Source organism: Ursus americanus, chromosome 15, assembly GCF_024610735.1.
Source record: "Ursus americanus isolate L20-20 chromosome 15, mUrsAme1.1.p, whole genome shotgun sequence".
Taxonomy (NCBI): domain Eukaryota; kingdom Metazoa; phylum Chordata; class Mammalia; order Carnivora; family Ursidae; genus Ursus; species Ursus americanus.
In genome coordinates this window covers 44,392,266-44,415,619 of record NC_142141.1, presented here as the reverse complement: position 1 = coordinate 44,415,619, position 23,354 = coordinate 44,392,266, and the positions used below count along the sequence as shown (strand labels likewise).

At 33.5% G+C, this 23,354-nt stretch overlaps 1 protein-coding gene across 1 annotated transcript in view; it reads right to left on the bottom strand.

Moving 5' to 3' along the window:
* Positions 1-2,295: 2,295 nt before the first annotated feature.
* The window catches only part of CDH9 (cadherin 9), a 75,931-nt gene continuing 54,872 nt past the window's right edge, over positions 2,296-23,354 (bottom strand). Inside the window, exons 7-11 of the mRNA XM_045787413.2 lie at positions 12,715-12,851; positions 12,152-12,273; positions 8,249-8,366; positions 7,897-8,148; positions 2,296-3,195 (exon numbers count right to left, since the gene is read on the bottom strand). Of these exons, the coding sequence (XP_045643369.1) occupies positions 2,708-3,195; positions 7,897-8,148; positions 8,249-8,366; positions 12,152-12,273; positions 12,715-12,851 (1,117 nt within the window). The 3' untranslated portion in view covers positions 2,296-2,707. The remainder of the gene's footprint in view (positions 3,196-7,896; positions 8,149-8,248; positions 8,367-12,151; positions 12,274-12,714; positions 12,852-23,354) is intronic.

Sequence of the window (23,354 nt, the reverse complement as noted above, 5' to 3'; positions counted from 1 at the left end):
AGCTTTAATTCTATCTTAAGTTTAAACAGTCAAAGCTAGCTGACTTATTTTGTTTGGAAAGTAGACACATTAAGAATTCATTTCCCTCAAATTTTACCAATGCCAAAGTGCATGAGAAAAAAAAAAAAAAAGAAGCTGATCGGACTCCTAAATGGATTTTTCCCGTTAGAGGAATTTCATAGATTATTAGAAAACTATAGGAAGTAATAATATTTCACAATTCAGGTAATTTTTTTAATCAAATCATACTCTTTGATTTATACCAAAAACAAATCATGTTTTCAACTAAATCATGTACTTACTTACTAAGAATGAAATCAGTTAGATCTGTCCTCATAAACACTCAGTGTATCAGTCATTCTCAGATCAAGGAAAGGGAGAACACAAACCAGTTTATTAAAGAAAAATGGTGGTCAAATGAACATTTCTTCATAACCAGGCTTAAAAATTTAATGTCTTATTCTATGTAGTCTCAATATGATTTTCTCATAGCAGTTGTATGTTTACAACTTACAGGTAGCTTGGTTTGTTTTGATGCGCTTAGTATTTAAAGCAAGATAAACCCAGGCACTCGATATAACTATCAATTCCCCTTTTCTATGTAATTTTTTCTCTTCTAATCAGGTGTTGCACATAGTCATGATAGGCGTCTTTTTAATTTGTTTACTTATTGCCACTTACTCTTCTAGTGATTATAGAATAAAGGGATTATAAGAGGTATGAATAGATACCGAATTCATTTTTTCTGACTACTTTAAGCCACTCGGTATCATCTTCCACAAATATTTGTCCGATTCATGCTGAAATAGCTCTAGCAATGGGAAATCTAATTACTTTCTAAAGTGAAAACTGAAACTTTCGAAATGAAAACTAAAACTAAAAACTTTCTGTTTTCTGGGAAATTCCAATGATGAGAAAAATTTCACAGATTTATTAAGTGCAAAGTTATGTTTTATTTTCTCAGCATCAGGTTGAGTCTTTAATATGTGTTAGCTGCTGGTGGTGAAGTTACTGAAATGGTCTTCAAAAATTTTATAACATAGTAACAGAATACATAAGTTTGTTCGTAATTGGTGTTTGCTATTTAAAAAGGCCTGGTAACAGACTAGTCGATGTTAAATTTCTATATAAATTCCACAGAATACATAAGTTTGTTCATAATTGGTGTTTGCTATTTAAAAAGGCCTGGTAACAGACTAGTCGATGTTAAATTTCTATATAAATTCCACTCTAGGAATCACCCTGGGCATGATATTTGCTCCTTAGGAGATGAATAATAAAAGAGAAAGAAAAAGATAATTCATGCACAGAAAATGAATAATACACTATCTCCCTGTGAAGTTTCTATCTTTTGGTTTAGGTTTTATTCTCCAGATTAAACCAAGGCAAATTTCTGGCAATCTTTTAAAGATTTGTAAATAATTATTATGTACAATTCTGCCTTTTTCTCTCTTCTTCTTTCCCATGTCTTAATTTGTCCATATTCTGTTTTCTGGACAAGCCCCATCATTAGTAAAACTTCACATTCTCTAAGGTTTGTTATCTCCAGTGGACATGTCACTAGTTCTTTCAAGATTTCCTCAAATATAGAGTGACTTTGAATCTCCTCAATAAAATTTTCTATTAAGAAACCCCCAAACTCCTCTAGTTTGTTGATACACATTTTAAATGTCACCCAGATTATATTCCATGAATTATCTGATCATGGAGAAAAAAATCAGAACTATTACTTTTCATTCTGAAAACTATTCTGTTGATGAAGGAAGAGTGATTCAGATTTTTTTTATCATCTACCTAACATTCCTTACATGTACTTCATATACTCTCAAATAAAATTCACTGGTTAATTCTATAGGAAAAAACTCTACAGAAAATGTAATCATTTACAAGCATATTTATAATAGTTTATATTTCCAAGGTCTCACATCCTACTGATGGGTAAATATGAGTGGTTCAATAAACACTTGTCCATGTTTAAGTGGCAGAAGCAAAACACCATTACTTATACTAAAGCTCTTTTACAGTCTTGCTGCATTCTAGTTCCAAATCACATGCAGTAACTTAGCTGTTTTTTTCCCTGAGTGAATCATGTTTTGCCTATCAAGATGTAAAAAATTTCTCTTGTAAGTGAGATCAGAACTGCTTCTAGGAATTAAATAAAATGATATTTATTTTTATAAATACTAGTTTATTTCATAAAAATACAAAAATATAAATATACATTTATAAAAATATGAATGAGTTAACACAAAGACATTTTTCAACTAAATAAATATGGTAGTAATAGTCATTCCTATTTCTTTAGGGATATATTTTTTCATATTAATTTACAAAGCAGTTGCACAATGTTTAATAGTAAAGGTGACTGTAAGTCAGTTAAGAAAACATTTATAAAGTCTTTATATTTAAGGAAAGGCACAAAAAGCCTTTTATGTAATTTTTATTGATTATTGATGTGATATACTTTCCTTCAGAGATTGTTAGGCAAAGAGAGTGAACTGGTTATTATTACTTTTTTTTAAATCTATATCATTCGTATTCATTCACAGAAACTTACTGATTAAGCAAACCCTTACTAAGACAACACCTACGTATTGTTTGTAATTTCAATTTTTAAAAAATTTCCTCCAAGGAAGAGAATGCAGGCCACTCAATCTAGTAACAAGGAGAGTACTTCCAAAAACATGGATCAAGTCATACAATACTCTTAATCTCGGTCACTGTCATCACCCCCATACATATCAGCAAGCTTTTTAAAACGAGGCCCCCAGTCGCTGAGGTAATCATAATCTTGGTTACAATCTGCTGTGAGAGACTCTAAAGAACTGAGTGAATCTGCTATGGAATCATTCCCTTCATAGGCATATGTTGCCAGTGAATCATAAGGTGGTGCACTTGGGTCTGAGTCATTTTCTTTTAATCTTCGGTGGATAAAATCTTGTACATCAATATTTTCCCACAGAGGCACAGTCCTCCTTATCTGAAATATAGTTTCAGGCATTACATCCCTTCTAAGTTTACTGTCTTCTCTTGCTTCTGGATTCCTTAATGTGCCAATGTCAAAAGCTTGGGTATCTTCTTCCCCACCACCTTCATCATTGTAGGTCACGATGTTATCCCGGACATCGTCTTTTGAAATTATCAGAGGTTCCTTTTTTCTCTGCCTCTTCAGTGCAGCAAACAGCACAACTAAAACTATTAGCAACAACAACAACAAAGAGGAAATAGTGAGATTCCATGATTCAGGTTTAAATTAAATAATTTTAATTTAATCACACTTTGCTGAGGGAAGTTTGTGTGGTATGAGAGATGCTGAGATTTGTTTGGATAAAGAGTAATCTACCCTACACAAATACAGGGTGCCTTGGGCCAGTGACTAAATGTTCTGTATTGGTAAAGGAGCGATATTTAAATCCCTTTTTTACTTTCAAGACTCACTATCCTGTAGAGCTCTGGCATTGCAAAAGCCTTACTCAGTATGGCTAATTCATTTAGCTAACTGTTAATTATGTGATATCTCATTCCTCTCAACAATATGCTTGCTTAAAAATACTGAAATTCTAAAGCTGCAGTCATTATTATCCCAAGAGAAATTGAGCACCAGTTTAATTTTTTCTTAATGACTCAAGGGAATATATGCAAAACATTATTCATCTATATGCATATGTATGCATTATATATGTGTTTATATTATACAGATGCATATATATGTGTGTATATAAATACATAAATATATACGTGCTACCTAATTCCTTCCAGTAGCTCATACCTGTTTAAATTCCTTTATTGACTTGGTTTTGAAAGCCTACTTAAAATCTGAACTATAACTCTATAAGTGACAATATAAAATTCAAAGTCTAACTTATCTTTAGTCTGTCTCATCTTATAAGACAGCTCAGACTAATTATCTTGTTACTGAGGATTTCCTTGACTTATACAGTTGCATTGGAACTTTCTGGCTAAAATGTTAATTATAATCCCTCTATTCACTATAATGTTTTTATTATTTACATACCCATGTTATCAGGTTAACTATGAACTTCCCCACATAGAATATTCTTTCTTGCTTTTTGTTATATTACTGAAATTTAACATATGCGTGTATGTGACAGTGAACATATGCAAAATAAATATGTTTTGCAATTTACACATATATTTAAAAATAAGAAAAAAAACACATGATTTCCAAAATATAAATTTTCCAATGGAAATGGACCAAGTCCCTAATTTTATATATAAGAAAAGTTAAGAAATAAAGATAATCTTGCTAAAGCACACTTGCATATTGCATGGGAGAAATAAAAAACAGGTTCCCCTTACCAGCTAAATGTTTTGTCAATACTATTTATGTTTTATTAAAAAACAAGAAAATGTTGGCTCAAAAATCTGTCATTTCTTTTCTCTATTTTTGTATTGAGATTACGCAAAGCAGACTCATTTACGTTGAGACCGCATTTCACCATGACCCTTGAGTGCCCTGTAACTCCATTAGAAGACTTTCCAATGTGATTGTCATATGGGCAAACATACTTTCCTTAGCTTCTACTAATTGGTAGAAAGAATTAAAAAAAATTTCATTAGAAGCATCCTCAGTTAACCTCCACAAAATAGGTTATGGGTGCTGAGCTATATTCAGAATCATCTTGGAGACAATTAAAAAAAAAGACCTTTTCAATAAAAATGGAACATATCAGTACTCTCCCTTATAAAACGATGAAAATAAGTTAATTAACTCCAACATAGATCTGAAATCCACCAATCTAGTGAATGATGAAGTAAAAAAAAACTTCCAAGTTTAATATTGAATTAATTTATAAATTCTCTACTTTCCTCAAAATGTTTATAGATTCTGACTATAAAGGAACAACAATATAGTCAAATTATTTTAAAGGTTTCTTAGCTAATACAATATTTATTAACTCACACAAATGGACCTCAGAACCTGTTCTTAGTTTTTTCTCTTCTGTTGGGTCAAAATCATCTACTTCATTTCCCTGGGCTGAGGTTATTAATTGAATGGAATTTAGAAAGGTTAAAATAAGGAATAGAAAAAAGTGTATCCTTATTTTCATTAATCTTTAACTGAAGTTTAGTATTTCTGTTATTTCTATTATGAATATCATAATATACAGTTACTATAGAAATAGTAAGAGTATGTGTGACTATTAAATCAATAGAAAGCACAGATATTTTATATTGCATTTTAGTTATGACATATCTCAAATGATCATCAGACTCGCACTAGAACAAGGCACGTATGACAATAATTAAGCACATTTTGCTTTTGTTTCTTGTTTAATTTGGATACACATATTTCCTTTTGCCTAATATATCCTATTCTTATTGATTTATCATTCTAAATAGTTCCCATAAGGTTCATCTGACTCCCAAGGTGTCTAAGGAACCAAAAAAATTTAAAAGTCCTGCCTCAGGTTTTAATCCTTGGCTTTGCCTTGTAACATAGACATACTCTAAGAACTACATTTCTTCAAACTGTAATAGGTAAGGTCTAAAATATCATTGCCCATGCTGTATCACTGTCTTGCAAAGGGCAGACTCTCTTTACTATAAAAACTTAGTTAGAAATTTAGTAACTGTGTGCAGACAACAGGTGTTGGCGAGGATTTGGTGGAGGGGAATCATTTTGCACTGTTGGTGGGAATGCAAACTGGTGCAGCCACTCTGGAAAACAGTATGGAGGTTCTTCAAAAAGTTAGAAATAGAACTTCCCTATGATCCAGGAATTGCACATTAAGTATTTACCTAAAGGAAACAAAAATACTAATTCAAAGGGATACATATACCACAGTATTTATAGCAGCATTATCTATAATAGCCAAATTATGCAAACAGTGCAAGTATCTATTGACTGACAAATGGATAAAGAAGTGGTGTATATATATATACAATGGATATTACTCAGACATACAAAAGAATGAAATCCTGTCATTTGCAATGACATGGATGGAGCTGGAGAGTATTATGCTAAGTGAAATAAGTCAGAGAAAGACAAATACTATATGATTTCACTCATGTGGAATTTAAGAAACAAAACATGAGCATAGGGGAAGAAAGAGAGATGCAAACATACATAAAACAGACTCAACTATAGAGAACAAACTGAGAGATGCTGGAAGGAAGGTGGGCAGGGGGATAGGTTAAATGGGTGGGTGATGGGGATTAAGGAGCACACTTGTGATGAGCACTGGGTGATGTATGGAAGTGTTGAATCACTATATTGTACACCTGAAACTAATACTATGCTGTATGCTAACTAAGTTGAATTTAAATAAAAACATTAAAACAAAAGATGAAATCACAGCAAAAATGCTTTAGGAACTTTGATAATGAAACCTGAATTGGAACCAATTTTAACTAAAATAATAGAAAACCTCTCCATACATATATGGGCAACCAATTGGGAAGGTGGAAAACAAGAAGTGGGTGCCTTCTATATTGTGTAGGGTAGAAAGGTGGCAGACTTTTCAGAATAACGAAGCAGCCTTCTAGGATTTCTGCATAGAAAAAGTATTATGCAATTTAGTTTCGTAATGTTACAGTATCTAAGCTGATTTTGGGGGTGCTTTTGTTCCCCCATGTGTGCATGCATATCTTTATGTCTGTGTCTGTATTATCTTAATACAGAAATTTTAAAAATGAAATTTGAAATATACATATGTCCATGTTCTAAATTAGGAAAGTAGAACTATGTGAGCAAATAAAACAATATAATACCAGTAGCACTTAGCTGAAAGGTAAGCCAAGATCTATTTTCCATGGGGAGAAAAAAGTATTTTACAGAAGAGTTGAACTTTCTAGCAGCAGTTCTGAGATGTGGATTGGTGGTATGTATGTTCTAAAGCACCCTGAGAAAATGTTTTTCTAAATAGTTGGATCATTTTAGCTGAGACAAATGTTTTCCCCTCACTTTCATCAATCCCCCACTGAAGTCCTGCAAGGATATCTGGCCAAAGGGATTTCATCCAGATAGCTTGAAAGGATTTGCAGTGAAAAGGAGCCAGCACATATGAGCATTGGAACATAAATTTGGCTGGCTCGCATGCCCTAAGCATAAGCATTTTGGATGAATATTTGATGGAAACAATTTTGGGGGGAATGTTTTACAGTGGAACAACTGTTTAATTGAATTAAATTGTTGTCCTGTTAGGGCATGCTCAAATACAGCATTTGCTGTTGAAAGCATGACTTTAGAAAACATTGCAGGACTAAGTAGGACCACAATGTGATAGTGATATTTTTTAAAAATGAACTTAAACTTATAATTTACACCTATGTATAACAAATTGTATGAATAAAAAGTTTATCTTCTCTAGACAGTTTAAATGCACTTGCCAATTAGGTGTCTAATAGACATTACTTAGTATTTGCTAGTAATATTATTTGTAAAGGTAGTCTTTGGTTTTGAGAATAATGGTTTAAAAGGAAAATTCTGATATAGACTTATCTGTGTTTAAATGCTAGTTAAAATCTTTCTAAATGAGTGAATTTGTATAAGATATTTAGTCTTTCTTGAGAAGAATCAAAGTATTTATCTTACAGAGTTGATATGAAAATTAAATCAGTTATAAAATTAAATGTCCTTAGAACAGTGACCATGGTTAGTTAGCATTAAGCAGTATAATATAAAATAGATTTAAAAATATGTGTCTCTCTCTATATATAGCATTAGCTATTATCTCTGTTTTTCATCTCTAGAAAGCTAGACCTATCCTCGAAGAGAACTCCGTTTCTTTTCTAATTGAAAGAACCATTTTAATAAAAAGTTAAAAATTTCAGCCTTTAGCCCTAGAGAAGTGTGCTTTTCGGTTGCACCATCACTGAACTAGAAGGGAGAGACTTATTTGAGTGAAATGAGCATTTTTACATACAACTTACCAAGTAGGATGATGACACAAAGAAGGATGGCGATGAGGGCCCCCGTGCTCAGGCCAGCTGCTAGGACCAAGGCCTCCGCATTGCAGGACTGCATGTTTCCCTGATTATCACAGGCACACACACGGATAGTGAGTGTACCAGTGCTGCTCTGAATTGGATAATCATTGTCAAAGATTAAAATTGGCAGGAGATAGGTGCTCATTTTGTTGCGGCTGTACCCATCTTTTCGAGTCATGATTCCTGCTGTATTATCTAGGAAAAAAAAAACAAAACAGTGAGGTGGGGGGACTCAGACCAGTTTTTAATTTTGGATCTGAAAGTCTCAATTTTAGCTTTAAAAAATGTTCTGTACCTTTATTATCTACAATGGTGAAGTTCGGATTGAGAGGAAATTCTGGTACTGGTTCAAAGAAAAATTTGTGGCCTCGGGGAGGATCATCTTTGTCCATGACACTGACAGTCTGGATCAACTGAAACCAAATCAGTAAATTAAATAAATGCAATTCTTGTTGTTACAGGACATTTTAAGTCAGTGTTTGTGCTTTAAGTATATCATTGGCATTAAAGAAACAAAAAATAGGCCGTTTTCAGAAATTACGCCAAAGCTTTTTATGGTTCTGTGTAATGTAACAATTAGTTAAGGATAAAATATGTTCATCAAGTATTACTGTGCAAGGTGTCTCTAAGAATCATTGTCTGATTCTCAGCCACTGGAATATCCAACCTTAAAGAAAAATATAATCACTCCAACATCTATCTTCTTTTAACATTGTTAGAAAGCACCAGTCTGTTTTATTAATAATTGGTTACCAATCTGTTGCCTCCACTAAATAATGATTGTCTCAAAGGCAGAGAACATAACAGATGCATTTTTAAAAAACAAAAGTGACTAGCACAACTACTCCTACAGATCAAGAGCACTATGGATATAGTTTTAGAAAAATAAGCAATATGCCACATTATACCAGAAAGCAAAAGGTTTTAAAGCTATGGGACACCCTAACTGCAATCATTTTGCATTTTATCCAAAGTATTTGTTTTCCTTTTAATGGTATTTGCAAAGTTTAGAAAGATATACAAATGAATGCTTTTCAAGTTTCATAAAACCAGTGTCGAAGTTGAGAAATTACAACACCTCTTAGCTGTGCTCGCTATAAGTCAGAGGTGAGCCATAGTGTGAAGATGGAGCGGCAAATAACAGGTCAGGCAGAAAATTCCATCGAGCATTGTATAGTGGAAAAAGCACTAAGCTATACATCGGGGTGCCTGTTTTTCTAGTCATGGGTCTGCCATCTGTGTAACTTGAAATCACAGCCATTTAATTACTCTTACTTTCAGATTTCTTTTCCAAAAAAGCAAAGTTGCACCACTTCTGGGTGAAATAGTGCAACTTCTGTGATGAACAATTATTGGAATTTCACAGTAGTTTGACATACCCATTGTTTTGGTTATTGTATACCTTCTGTAGCCATACTAACCTGCATACTCACTAGGAAATACTTTTCCCTCTTTAATTTAATATTAACTATGATTTCATTCATTTTATTGACAGAGAGGCATAGAACCTTACTTTTCTTTATACAATGTTTCTGAAAGTGCACAATTATTAATACAAATTTAATGCACGTTTTCTCCTTAGAAGTTGGATCATGACATAGAAAAAATATTTTTAGTACTTAAATACTTTTGTTTAACCTCTTGTTCCAGATTGGCAATGATATATCTAATTTTTAGTAATATTTTAAATCATAAACAACATTGGTCCTCTGGTTATATGGCTGAGTTCTTGAAATGCTTAGATGGGCCACTGTTTACACATATTTTAACAGAGAATACGTATCAGTAGCTTAAACTGTATTTTCAGCCTTGTTAATTTTAACAAGCAAATTGTTTTCCACCAAGTATATGAACAATGAAAGAAATTTTAGTAGTAGTATATATTAAAATAATTATTAGTTAATATCAATATACATTATCATTATCAACTATTAATTTTAATATGTATCCATTACTCACATGAATTAACAAAAGGTAAGCATATTAATAGACAAATAAGTAGAGACTGTGTATACACTATTGTCAATTGATTTATGTCTCTCCAAAATATATGTTCAAATCCTAATTCTCAGTACCTGTTAATGTGATCTTATTTCAAAACAGGCTCTTTGTAGATGCGATCAAGTTAGGATGATGCCATAGCAGAATAGTGTGGGCCCTAAACCAGTGACTGGAGTCTCATAAGAAAGGGAAATGTGGATACAGAGAGAGAGAAAAAGAATGCCATGTGACAACGTGCACAGAGATTGGAGTAATTCTTATAAACCAAGGAATGCCAGTGATTGTGCAATTAGAGAGGTTAGGAAATGGCAAGAGTCCTCTCCTAGAGTCTTTACAGAGAGGACGGACTGCTGACACCATTGATTTCAGACTTCATAGCCTCCAGAGCCGTGTGAGAGCACATCTCTGTTGTTTTAAGCTCCCTAGTTTATGGTAGTTTCTCATGGTAGCCTTAAGAAACTAATACACCTGTGAAGATTATTTTTAAATGGCCACACATTTATGAAAAAATGTTCAGCCTGAATAATTTGGTAAGAATCCATGTTAAAATTATTGTGAGATGTTACTATTTGGTGAACGCTTAAAGTCTAGTGTTCCAATAAATAGGCAATCATCCACTAGGTATATGACCTATTTGGGCAGCTGTTTGGAGACACTGATGAGTATTTATATATAAAATTTAATTATTCTTACTTCAAAGGTTATATCAAAGGAAAAGAATACCAGGTAGCGTATAAATATAAATGTATAATAATGCTCATTACAGTGCTGTCTGCTAGAGTAACATTGTGTTTATCAACCAAATTTCTATTAGTAAGTGGATAGTTGAATAAGCTAGTAAATGTATAGCTGTGCTACAAAAATTCAGCATCAAATTAAAAAGAATCATTTAATAAATTGAGAGTGTGTCCATTACATGTTGCAAAGTGAAAAAAGAATAACAATTTTTAATCCAAATAGATGTGTAATGATTCTTTTTTGGCAAATAATGATTATACCCCATTTTTATTTTCGTGAATGTAAGTGGAATCTCTTAGTCTGCTTGTTTGAGCCGCCCTAAAAATCACTGCAGCCTGGATGGTTTCAGTAACAGAAATTTATTTTCTCACAGTTCTGGAGACGGGAAGTGTGAGATCAAGGTACCAGCTTGGCGGGTTTCTGGTGAGAGCTCTCTTTCTGGGTTGCAGACAGCTGCCTCCTTGTTACATCCTCACATTGCCTTTCCTTTGAGTGTGTGTATATATAAAGAGAGAGTGATCTCTCTCCAGTGTCTCTCCTTTAAAGGACAGTAATCCTCTCAGATCAGAGGCCCAACCTTAGGATCACTTTTAACATTCATTGCATCCTTAGAAGTGCACCTCTAAATACAGCCGTATTGGGGGTTAGGGCTTCAAATGAACATTTGGTCCGTTGCAATCTTCATTGGAATAAAAGGAGGATAGTATTTCACTTTCATTTTCTATATTTAAATAGACACGATGGAATTGTATATGAGTCTTAACATCTATCTACTTTTTCTTTAAAGAGGTATCTAAATAACTTGTTAAAATTTCTTTCAGTGAAAATTGTGCAGTTGCTGTCATTTGTAAAATACTATATTAGTGTCAAAAATGAACATATTCCTCATTTGCTTAAAGTTACTTTAGAGATCTCTTATATATGAGGGGGACTTTGCAAGAGGACTTTGTAACTCTTGTACAATCTCTTTTTATTTCAATAATATTAAAGTTGAATGATCACAAAGTATGATTTATCAAACCAAAATATCCTGCCTGAGAGATTAAAAGAGGAAAAATGTAATCAACGAGACAATTATTGTGATTCCCTTTATACTAACACAGAACAATTTCATTTTCATACTTTATGTTTTGTTTAGTAATATATTTCCATTCCCTTCTTGAATATAACTCAGTATCAGCATAATTATGAATCCAGGGAGGAACTTATATATATATATTCATTATATACCCCATATATAAGTTAAAGCATGTATTATAACTTTTCCTATTACATCATGGGTTCTATAATAAAAACAACTTCAGAAGTCATCTGAATCACTGTGGGTGTTTTCGTAAGGGGAGATGAACAGGCAACAAAGAGGATTGACAAAAATTTTTGCGCAAGTGAATTAATATAATGTTATCTGCCTTTGTGAAGAGGAAATATTTTTTTTGAAGTTTACAATAATTTTATTTACCTGCCCAGGTTTTGCATTTTCACAAACAAATGTTTCATAGTACATGGCAAATTCCGGAGCATGGTCATTGATATCTAGAATTCTGATGAAGACAGGGATGTGGCTACTTTGTTTTGAGTTATCTGCAACGAGAACATGTGTAAGACTTCAGTCTCATTTACAGAGAAGCGGTGATACCACTCACCCCATTTGTAACTTAGCAACAGATATTCACTTTCTCAATTGGATTGCTGATGAATAGCTCAGCTTTCTTACATGGTCCAGATGGAAAGCATGATTAAAAAGAGGAGAATATGATTGAGAATGAAGTATTATTTGTAAGACATAATTTTCTTAGACAGATTAATTTATTTTTATGATGTTAGATTCTATTTCTATCCTAGAGGAAGGTGTAAAAGAAAATCAAGTTTAAAAAGTGGATATTTGATAATCATTAAAATAATATAAGTATCCAACACACTCTGATGTTGCCTATGATAAAATTACTTCACTCAAGAAGTAAAGTCTACTTAATGCTATTATTTTACCACTTTGGTGTTCAGGCACATGTATTTCCCACTCACTTATTTCTGTGGCTGTAATGGTGATGTTGTGCCAAGGAGATGATTCCCGATCAAGGGGTTTCAAAGTGAATATAGAGCCATTTTCAGAGTGAATGCTAAAAATCCGGTCCATATCAGTATGCCGATCAATAGAGTATCTGGTAGAAAAGAGATTCATGAATCTAGGCATTAAGATTATTCTTAATTCATCTACTGTTTCTTAATGTTACAGGCAATTCAAGCAATGTTCTCATAAAGTCATGACCAGTAAAATGCTGACAATTTTCATGAATTTTTATTTAATATAATTGTCATTTACACAATTTGATATATTCCACCTTTTCCATCATCACTATTCTATGATTATGTGTACTTTAGAGTTATTATTTATTATCATGAATCCTGTGGAAACCTTTAAGTTAGTTTTTAATTGTCACTTGATTTACTTAATCTATCATAGACCTATTGCAGTGCTTGAGACATATTAAGCAGTCATATTAAATTTGATAGAGTCAATTGCATTAGATAAAGTGAAATTATGTTAAAAAAAACATAAGAACTTGTGTCCACAGAGTCCTTATGACTGTAAGTGAATAGAGAGAGGCTGTTGTAAAGTACATTGCTCTTGAATGGCTCTCTATTCAAGGAACATCTCAGCTGAATCAAAGGTTATCCTCCAATCTATTCCTCTGACCTGTTGCAGATAAAAATGAAATGACATATTACACAGAGTTTTAGGACTCTTTTCATCAAGGCTGGATATGGAAGATGTCACCATAAACTCTGTATCACTCCATGGTTGGCAAAATAATACCTTCCCGCCTCCCCAAAGGATGCCCACCTCCTAATCCCTGAAACCTGGGACTATGTTACTTTACATGGTAAAAGTAATTTTGCAGATGCAATTAAGGTTAAAGTCATTGAGAAGGGAGACTATTCTTGATTATCTAGATAGGCCTTAACTATTCATATGAACCATTTAAAGTGGAAGAAGAAGGCAGAGATGGGCTCTAGAGAAATAGGAGGAAAGAAAGAGATTTAAAGAATGAAAAGGACTTGACCTTTCACTGCTGGCTTGAGGATGGCAGAAAGGGGCCACATGCCAAAGAATACAGGCAGCCTCTAGAAACTCAGAATGAACCTTGAGCTGACAGCAAGAAAATAAGAATTTCAGTCCTACAACTCCAAAGAGCTGAAATCTGCTAACTTGAATGAGCAAGGAAACAATTTCTCTCCTACAGTTTTGTGACAGGAATGTGGCCCTGTCCGCCCAAACACCTTGACTTTACTCCAGTGAGAGTCCTCCCAGATCTCTGACCTATAAAACTGTAAGATAATAAATTTGAGTTGCTTTAAGCACTAAGTTTATGGTAATTTGTTATGATAGCAATGGAAGGCTGCAACATACTAGTTAGAAAGATCTTTTAAAAGACTAGCTTGTAAAAATATCCTTTAGTTATGTCAGGCCATATTAGGCTATACTAACACTTTACATCTGTTTGAGATTTCTGCTGCTGAGTATCTAATTAAGCCATTTAGGAAAATAAGTGTCTCTTAAACATTAATTTTCATATGAATTATATTGGGATCTTGTTAAAAACAGATTCTGATTCAGTAGGTCTGGTGTCCGAGCTGGGATTTTTATTTCTAATAAACATCCTAGGTGAATTGCATGTTGTAAGTCTATGGACAAGGCTCATACAGCAAGGTTTTATACCATGGAATAAACTGATTGGAACAAAGAAAAAGGAAGAGAAAGGAGACAACTAACAGACTAACCAACATCTGGTGCAGTTCTCATTTTTCTAGGTATCTTATTAAAGTCACTTAGCAAATGAACTCCTTTTTGATCTGGTGAATTAGGAAATTACAACTCCATTATAAATGTAGTATATTCACTATCAGGCACTGACTTTGACAAACATAAGTAATAGATATTGAGCAGCCAATGTTTTAAAGATTGGGAAACCTCTGTAATTTTAGAAATATTGAATGAAAATCTATTTATCTAAATTCTGTGATTTTTTGTTTGCCTTGATTGTTTTAATAAAGAACCCATGACTTAGTCTATTGCTATTAAGAACTATATTGAAATTAAATTTCCAAAATAATTCTAATAATTTAATATCATGGGGTGTGCTTAATTTATTTTCTGCTAAACTTTATCAAATGAGTTTCTGAGACTGACAGATAATATTTCAAAGTGAGTATTTGAGCATATGGAAAAAATATATATATATACTGGATTTTTTTAAAAGATTTTTTTTTAAAGATTTTATTTATTCATTTGACAGAGAGAGACAGCCAGCGAGAGAGGGAACACAAGCAGGAGGAGTGGGAGAGGAAGAAGCAGGCTCCCAGCGGTGGAGCCTGATGTGGGGCTCGATCCCAGAACTCTGGGATCACGCCCTGAGCCGAAGGCAGACGCTTAACGACTGAGCCACCCAGGCGCCCCAAGATTTTTTAAAAAGATTTTATTTATTTGACAGAGAGAGAGAGAAAGAGAGAGAACAAGCAGGGGTAGCGGCAGGCCGAGGGAGAAGCATACTCCCCGCTGAGCAGTGAGCCCGATATGAAGCTGAATCCCAGGATCCTGGGATCATGACCTGAGCCGAAGGCAGACGCTTAACTAACTGCGCCACCCAGGCACCCCTATATACTGGATTTCATCTCAAATGTGGAATAGCTAAAAGCTTTATATAGTTGGTTTTAGGTTCCTTTCTGTACCTAGTCTCAAAATATAAAACCAGTCCAGTCACCTTCTTGTCCTTTGGAAGGGTTGTGCATGGGCATTAGAGACACAGGGAAATGGCAGAATCGTTTCACTTCTTCTATAATCATAATTATAATTTTCCTACATGTTGTTATGAAAAAAGTTTGAGAGATTTTTGATATATGGTCCAATTATTGATTGTATGATATATGGTCACTGCTGAAGAGTAGCTATACTTCTGGTGTGGGAACTCCTAAAGAGATAGAGGATAACTAGAAACTAGATACAAAAATAAATATGTAAAATCCATAATGGTGTATACGTACATTTCCTAGGATCAAAAATTATATCAGGTTTTAACTAACAATTCATTGTCAGACAAGGATCTGAGATAGATCTTATTTAAAAAAAAAAAAACTATTGTACTAAAATTGAGTATGGCAGTCATATTAAATTTTCTCTTTTTAATCTCTATTGCTTGATAAATGCTAAAATGGAAAAAAAAAATACAGCGCTTCCTATCTCTAGGTGTCAGGCCTCCTACAAGTTCCTAATGTGGGCTAAGAAAGTCAGTAGAACATTTTTTAAATGTTCTGTTTTTCTTAAATACTTACACCAAATTCTGCTGATGAATAAAACAAACCTAAAATGAACACAAAGAAAGCAGTGTAAAAAATATATATATAACCCAACCACATGTATGTATTGAGTGGAATTCAATTTATAATATTTGCCTGAATATATTTCTTTCCATTGTTGGAAAAGTCAATAGCTAGCCATTAGCTGTTGCTAAACAGACATTGGATTTCTTCCTACTGTTAGCATTGAAGATCAAAATAGAAAATAAAAATCCCTTTGTGCTCATTCCTACTTGCCCTAGAGATTAGCATGGGGCTTTCTATGATTGAAGAATAGGTAACAATTCTAACATTATGCAAGTCTAGCTTTGATATACTTGGAGCTTATGTGGGATCAGAGTAAGTTTCTGACTATCCTACTCATAGATTTAATCTTGAAAGGTACTACTTTCCCAGTTAAGAATTCATGTTGGAGAGCCACTTTGGCAATTTAGAAATAGCTCACTTAATTAACACTAACATTGCACACTTCCAGGTATATATTCAGAAATTTGCCCTCATGCAAATAATGTCTCACAATTTGTCAAAGCCCAGAGATAATTTTCTTTTATTCAGCAGCCAATATTCTATTTTCAACACAGGATGGGACATTCTGGTTTACCTATTAATAATAAATACACTGGTTACCACAGATGACCAGAAAGAAGCTTGATAAACAACACAGGACAAAACTATCTCTATGTTCCAGCAGATGGCCTACTAAAACAACACTATTTTATTTATTTCCTTACATTTAATTTTGAGCAATAAGTTAAAAAAATAAAAAGACCACTGGCGTAACTCTTTAAATGAAACAGGATCTGCAGAAACAGCAAATAAATGAAAAAGAGCACAAGAGAACTAAGCCTGTGGAAGCTGAACTCTACTTCTACTTTGTTTGCTTTTCATTTTTCGTGTTCTGCCATTAAGAATCCAACGAATATCAGATCCCTGTATTTTCATCTATCACAATAAAACACGTAAATTAAATTACAAACACCGGAACAAATCAGTCCAGGATGCAGAAATGTGTGAAGGATAGTACTTCTCTTCCTTTACTGAATTCCAGGTACATCTTCCACCGACTAAGTCAATATAATTAGGCTATAAGTTTGCTCTTTCCTTTCCAGCTACTGCATTCCAGAAATGTGTTTTCTATCTATGAACTATGAAACTTTCATTGCCCTTCAAAAGGAAAGTGTGGCTATACAGTACTTGAGCAAATTGTTCAAATCTTTTTTTTTCCCGAGATTAATGGCATGATTTTTAAATAGTCATGATTTTTAAATAAATCAGTATTATTTTACTCTCTATAATAAATTCAAGCAAGTATTAGAGAAACACTGATACACACACACACACATCCATTTATTCACTCATTTCAGCTAGGGTGGAATCATGTACATTTTATTGAAGCATAACTAAAAAAGCATTTCTTTCCAGCAAGTTTGTTGTGTACTTCTCAGTTTGACTGCAGTAGAAAAGTAGAAAACAAGTAGAAAAGTAGAAAACAAATTCTAAAATTTGTTGAACTTTAAGTATGTTGAGCATAAAATAGGTGCGAAATGAGACAACATGTTCTTTCAGAACCTGTAAAGCTATAATCAACCCTATAACTTGGGAAATCCATGATTACTAATGAGGTGAAGCAGAGCTGACAACAGCTGCTAATTGTAATCATAATCTCATGTTGTAAGCGGCAGATGTATTTCAGAAAGTATGTTTGATGAACAGATTTACTGGTGGGTGAGAAACAGTTCCTAAGATTTCCCTGGAAAATATTTCTCCATGATGCTTATCATAGCCCATTTCTGCTCTGGGGATCAGTCCTCCTTCTAAATTCTATAGGAGGAAACAAAAGAGTCACGCATTACAATGTTGTCTCCTTGTTGAATTATTGCTAGTTTCTCGCAGTGTAATAAGATATCTAAAGGTATTTTTTTTTGCATATATCTTAATACAAACAGGAACCAGCCTATATACTATATTTTCAGGCATGGCCTTATATGTTTTGACAGAGTTGGGGTAGAAACATAATTTGGGATAAATTTGTTTCTTTCAATATTTTTATTTTTGTCATAATTTCTGAGATTTTATATGTAAAACCACTGTTCATTATTTCTTTATACTTGAGTACCTTATTAAACACAAATATTTTAGAGAGGACTATGAACTTAAAAATTTATCCGCCACTTTTATATACTACAGAGCAAGGCTGCAAATCTTACTATCAGTATTTGACCTGGAAATTTTTTTTTTTAAAGATTTTATTTATTTATTTGACAGAGATAGAGACAGCCAGCGAGAGAGGGAACACAAGCAGGGGGAGTGGGAGAGGAAGAAGCAGGCTCATAGCAGAGGAGCCTGATGTGGGGCTCGATCCCGTAACGCCGGGATCACACCCTGAGCCGAAGGCAGGCGCTTAACCGCTGTGCCACCCAGGCGCCCCTTGACCTGGAAATTTTACTCCTAAAATTGTATCCTGAGTAAATTCCAGATATAGGAAAAGATATATTTATATAGATTGGGTAGATTATTTATTGATACCTATTTCTATATCTGTGTCTATATCAATCTACATCGATATCTAATCTATATATATATGTAAGATATATATAGATTGATAGACTGCAACTAAATTTCCAGCAATCATGTATCACCTACATGATAGTGTGTTATTTATATAATACAATATACAATTTATACAAAAGTTTATTAACAAGTTTAATGGCATTATCAAATATTCACAATTAATAAAAATACATAAACCTATATGTGTATTATAATGATCTCTACTTACTAAAGTTAGTTAGGTGGTTGATAAATGGAAAGTTCTAATACCTGACAAAAATAGAATAAAATACCACTGAAGTATCTATTGAGAGGAGAATTTTATAGATGTCTTCTCCACTACAAAATTTCCTGTGGGCAAGAGGGACTAAATTATGTAATTAAAACATGTTTAAAATGATATTTGAATGTCCTTTTTTAGCAACTATAGAATAACAAGGGATGGATTTACCAGCTGCCCCCGCCACACATGCACACACACACACACACACACACACACACAAAACCCACTAACACTAAATGAAATATATGAAACTAAATAAAAATTATTTTTGAAAGATTATACACCAGAGAACAATGACAATAATCCCAGAGAAAAGAGAAAGATATGATGTGATCCATAAAACTTCCTAGTTTGCTGGCAGGGAGAGGTTCCAGAAAATAATACAGGAAGTGCGATGCAGGATGGAGTCTGTCAACCCACTGAGTTCAAGCTGATAGTCCATGTCGAAAACAAAGTGTCTAGAATTTGAAAGGCAGAATAATTCATGGGAGAGAGCTTCACGAAGAGAGAACTACTGAAATCTGAAGAAAATAGTACTCAAGTTTTAAGCTGAGTACTGACTAGAACATGTTTGGAAACAGATAAAGTGGAGCAATGAAGTAATCAGTCACAAGGATTAGGAGGGAGCAAAACTATGAATAGTTCTAGTTTCCACCAACCAAAGAGGAGAAATTCATAACTCATGGGGCTTTGGTAGACTACTCAGGAAGGTTTTACTTGATTTATGGGGCAAAATTCAGTCTAGAAAAAGGGCTGCTGATAAAGGACAAAAACAAGGTCCAAAAAGATTAAGATGTGAGTAATTTAAACACACATCTTAGGGGCACCTGGGTGACTCAGTCGGTTAAACAGTGAAGTGTCTGCTTTCCGCTCAGGTCATGATCCCAGGGCTTCCTGCTTAGCGAAGTGTCTGCTTCTCCCTCTGCCCCTTCTCCTCCCCCTGCTTGTGTGCTTTTCTTCTCTCTCTCCTGCTTTCTCTCTCACTCATGCTCTCTCTCAAATAAATAAATAAAATCTTAAAAAAAAATTAACAGACATCTGAATGCAGCTCAAGAGTATTTATGAAAATGCAAAGCTAAAAAAAAAAAAGAAGAAGAAAAAGAAAATGCAAAGCTACCTAGCACTAAACAGTAAAAGCACAATGTTTGGCATCCAATCAAAAATTACAGGCATGCAAAAAACAAGAAAATATGACTGCCAGGAAAAACCTGTCAATTGAGGGGCACCTGGGTGGCTCGGTTAAGCATCTGCCTTCAGCTCAGGTCATGATGCCAGGGTCCTAGGATCAAGTGAGTCCTGTGTTGGGCTCCTTGCTCAGCAGGGAGCCTGCTTCTCCCTCTCCCTCTGCCTGCTGCCCCCCACCCCCAAGCTTGTGCTCTCTCTCGCCAAATAAAGCCTTTTTAAAAATTCTGCCAGTTGAAAACAACCCAGAAATAACACTTCCAGAGAAGAAATTATAATCTATGAAATGAAAAAATACTCTAGATGGAATTAAAGCAGGTTAGATATTGGGGGAAAAAAAAAAAAGATTAGTGAACTTGAAGATGAAGATGAATGGGAACTATTTAGAATGGCCAAGAGGGGAAAAAGACTGAACAAACAGCACCAGTGCACTGTATTGTATATTTAGGAGACCTAGCATAATTAATAATTAAATGTCCTTAAAGAGAAGAATATAGGGCAAAAAAATATTAAAGAGACTGGCTGAAAATTTTTCCAAGTTTGAGGAAAGCCATAAAGTCAGAGATCTTTATAAACTTCAAGTACAAAATAGTTGAAGCACATTATAGAAAGGTACATTATAATCCACTTGCTTAAAACCAGTGACACAATTTAGAAGTGTCCCGAGAAATAACTGACAACGTACGAAGAAAAAAATAAACATTAAGGACAGTGCAAAATTTTTATTGTATTGGTACAAAAAAACAACACCACATTTAAAGCTGTACCTACAGGGAAATTAAATTATCATTAAAATGTACATATGAGAATAATAGTAGGTCTCAAATCAATGAACGCGGCTTCTGACTCAAGGACATAGACAAGAAGAGCAAATGAAACTCGATGTAAGCAGAAAAAGAATGAAGATCAGAGCCAAAAAAAAGCCAAGCAAACAATAGAAAACAGACTATTGAAAAAGCAATTAAACTTGTTCTTTGAGAAGGTCAATCAACTAAAAAAGTCTAGTCACACTGGCCACGAAAGAAAAGAGAAAGTAGATACAAATTAACAATAACATCGATGACTATCACTACTAGAGTATCAAAAGGATAATAGAAATATTATGAACAACTTTCTACAACTTTGATGAAATTAAAAAATACCTGAAAGATGAAGAAAAAGGAAAAAAAGTCAAACCAGGTCATGCAAGAATTAAGAAAATCTGAAGAGCCTTACAACTACTAAGGAAATAGAATTTGTAGCAATAACTCAAGTAAAAAAGATAATACAGTCCTTTACTTTTAAATTTTACCAAACATTTAAGGAAAAATACTGTCAATTCTATGCAAACTCTTCCAAAAAATTAAGAGAATCTTACACTTCTGACTGCATTCTGTGAGACAGTATTACTGTGACCCCAAATCCAAACAGACATTACATGAAAACAAAACTGCAAAATCATGTCCCAGTAAAAGTAGGTGCAAAATTATTTTTAAACTTTAGTAAACTGAATTCAACAATATATAATAATTATAGTATGATTTGGCTAAGTGGCATTTATCCCAATAATATGGAGCTTATTCAATATCTGAAAAATAAATCAAATAATACATCATTTAACTATATGGCCATCTCAATAGAGACAGAAGATACCATTTGACAAAATTCAAACTCTATTGCTGATAAAAATGCTTAGAACAAAAGGAATAGAATAAAATTGTCCCAGCAGATGGCATCATACTGAATGATGAAAGACTAAATGATTTCTTCATAAGACAAGGAAGAAGGCAAGGATTTCTGTTCTTATTGCCTCTGTTTAACATTGTTTTGGAGGTTCTTGCCAGTGCAATAAAGCAATAAAAAGAAATATAAAAAAAATGTTTTTGTAGACATAAAAACCACAAAACACAGCTGAAAAAAATCCCTGTATATGCAGAGAAAAATACATTATTTTGGGTTAATAGATTCAGTAACATTGATGATGCTGGCTACATTAATCTACACACTCAACTCAAAATTCTAGCAGACACTTTTGTAGCAGTTGATATATGAAAATATAAAGGGCCTTGAATTACCAAACAAATTTAGAAAAGAAAAAAAAAGTTAAATGACAAATAGTATTTACTTTCAACACTTTTTATAAAGCTACAGAAAACTGTGACTTTTGGAAACATAAAGATAAATATGTAATTGGAATAGAAGAGAGTCCAGGGTTAGATCCATATATACATGGGCAATTGAATTTTGACGATGGTATGAAGGCTATTCAGTGACAAGAATAGTATTTGGAACTCATGGTGGTGGAAACATTGGGGATCCATATACCAAAAAGCAAAAGAACTGATCCATACTTCATACAATATAAAAATTAACTTAAAATGAATCGTGGATGTAAATGTAATACTGAAACCAATAATCTTCTAGAAGAAAACATGGAATAGGAATTTTGGGATCAGGCAGATGTTTTCTATATAAGGAACTAAAAGCTCAATCCATAAATTAAAAGTTAATAAATGAGATTTCATGAAAATTGAAAACATTTGCCTTTTGAAAGTCACTTTATGGGAATGTAAATACAAGCCACCAACTGGGAGAAAATATTTATAAATCACGTATCTGATAAAGGACTTGTCTCTATTGTGTGAAGTGTGTGTGTGTGTGTGTGTGTGTGTGTGTGTATCTCCAAATCAATAATAAAGAAATAACACAGTAAAATCTGAGCAATTATTGAATAAACCCTTCATCAAAGAACATGTATGGGTGGCATATTAAGCATATAAAAAAAATTCAACGTAGTTGGTCATATAGGCAATAAAGATACTATTATACACCTATTAGAATGGCTACAGTGAAAAGGTTGACTTTTTATGGTCCATTCGTATCTCTTCTAGGTATTTACTCAAGAAAAGTGAAAGCACATACCTATACAAATTCTGATGCACAGATGTTTGTATATATACTTATATACAAATGTGTATAAAGGTATTGCAATATCCAAATATTCGAAACAACTGAAAATGTTAGCTGATAAGTGAACAGATAAGCAAATTGTGGTATCTCTATACAATGGAATACTTTCCAGCAATTGGAGGAATAAACTATTGATGCACTTAACAACTTGGAAAAATCTCAATAGAGTTATGCTAAGTGAAACAAGTTAGACAAAAGAGAATAAATGCTGTATAATTGCATTTATTTGTACAAATTCTAGAAAACCCAATCTAATCTGATCTATATTGACAGAAACCTGATCAGTGTTTGCGTGGGGGTTGAGGGATGGGTATTAGGAAGTTTGGGAGGAAGGTATTAAAAAGTA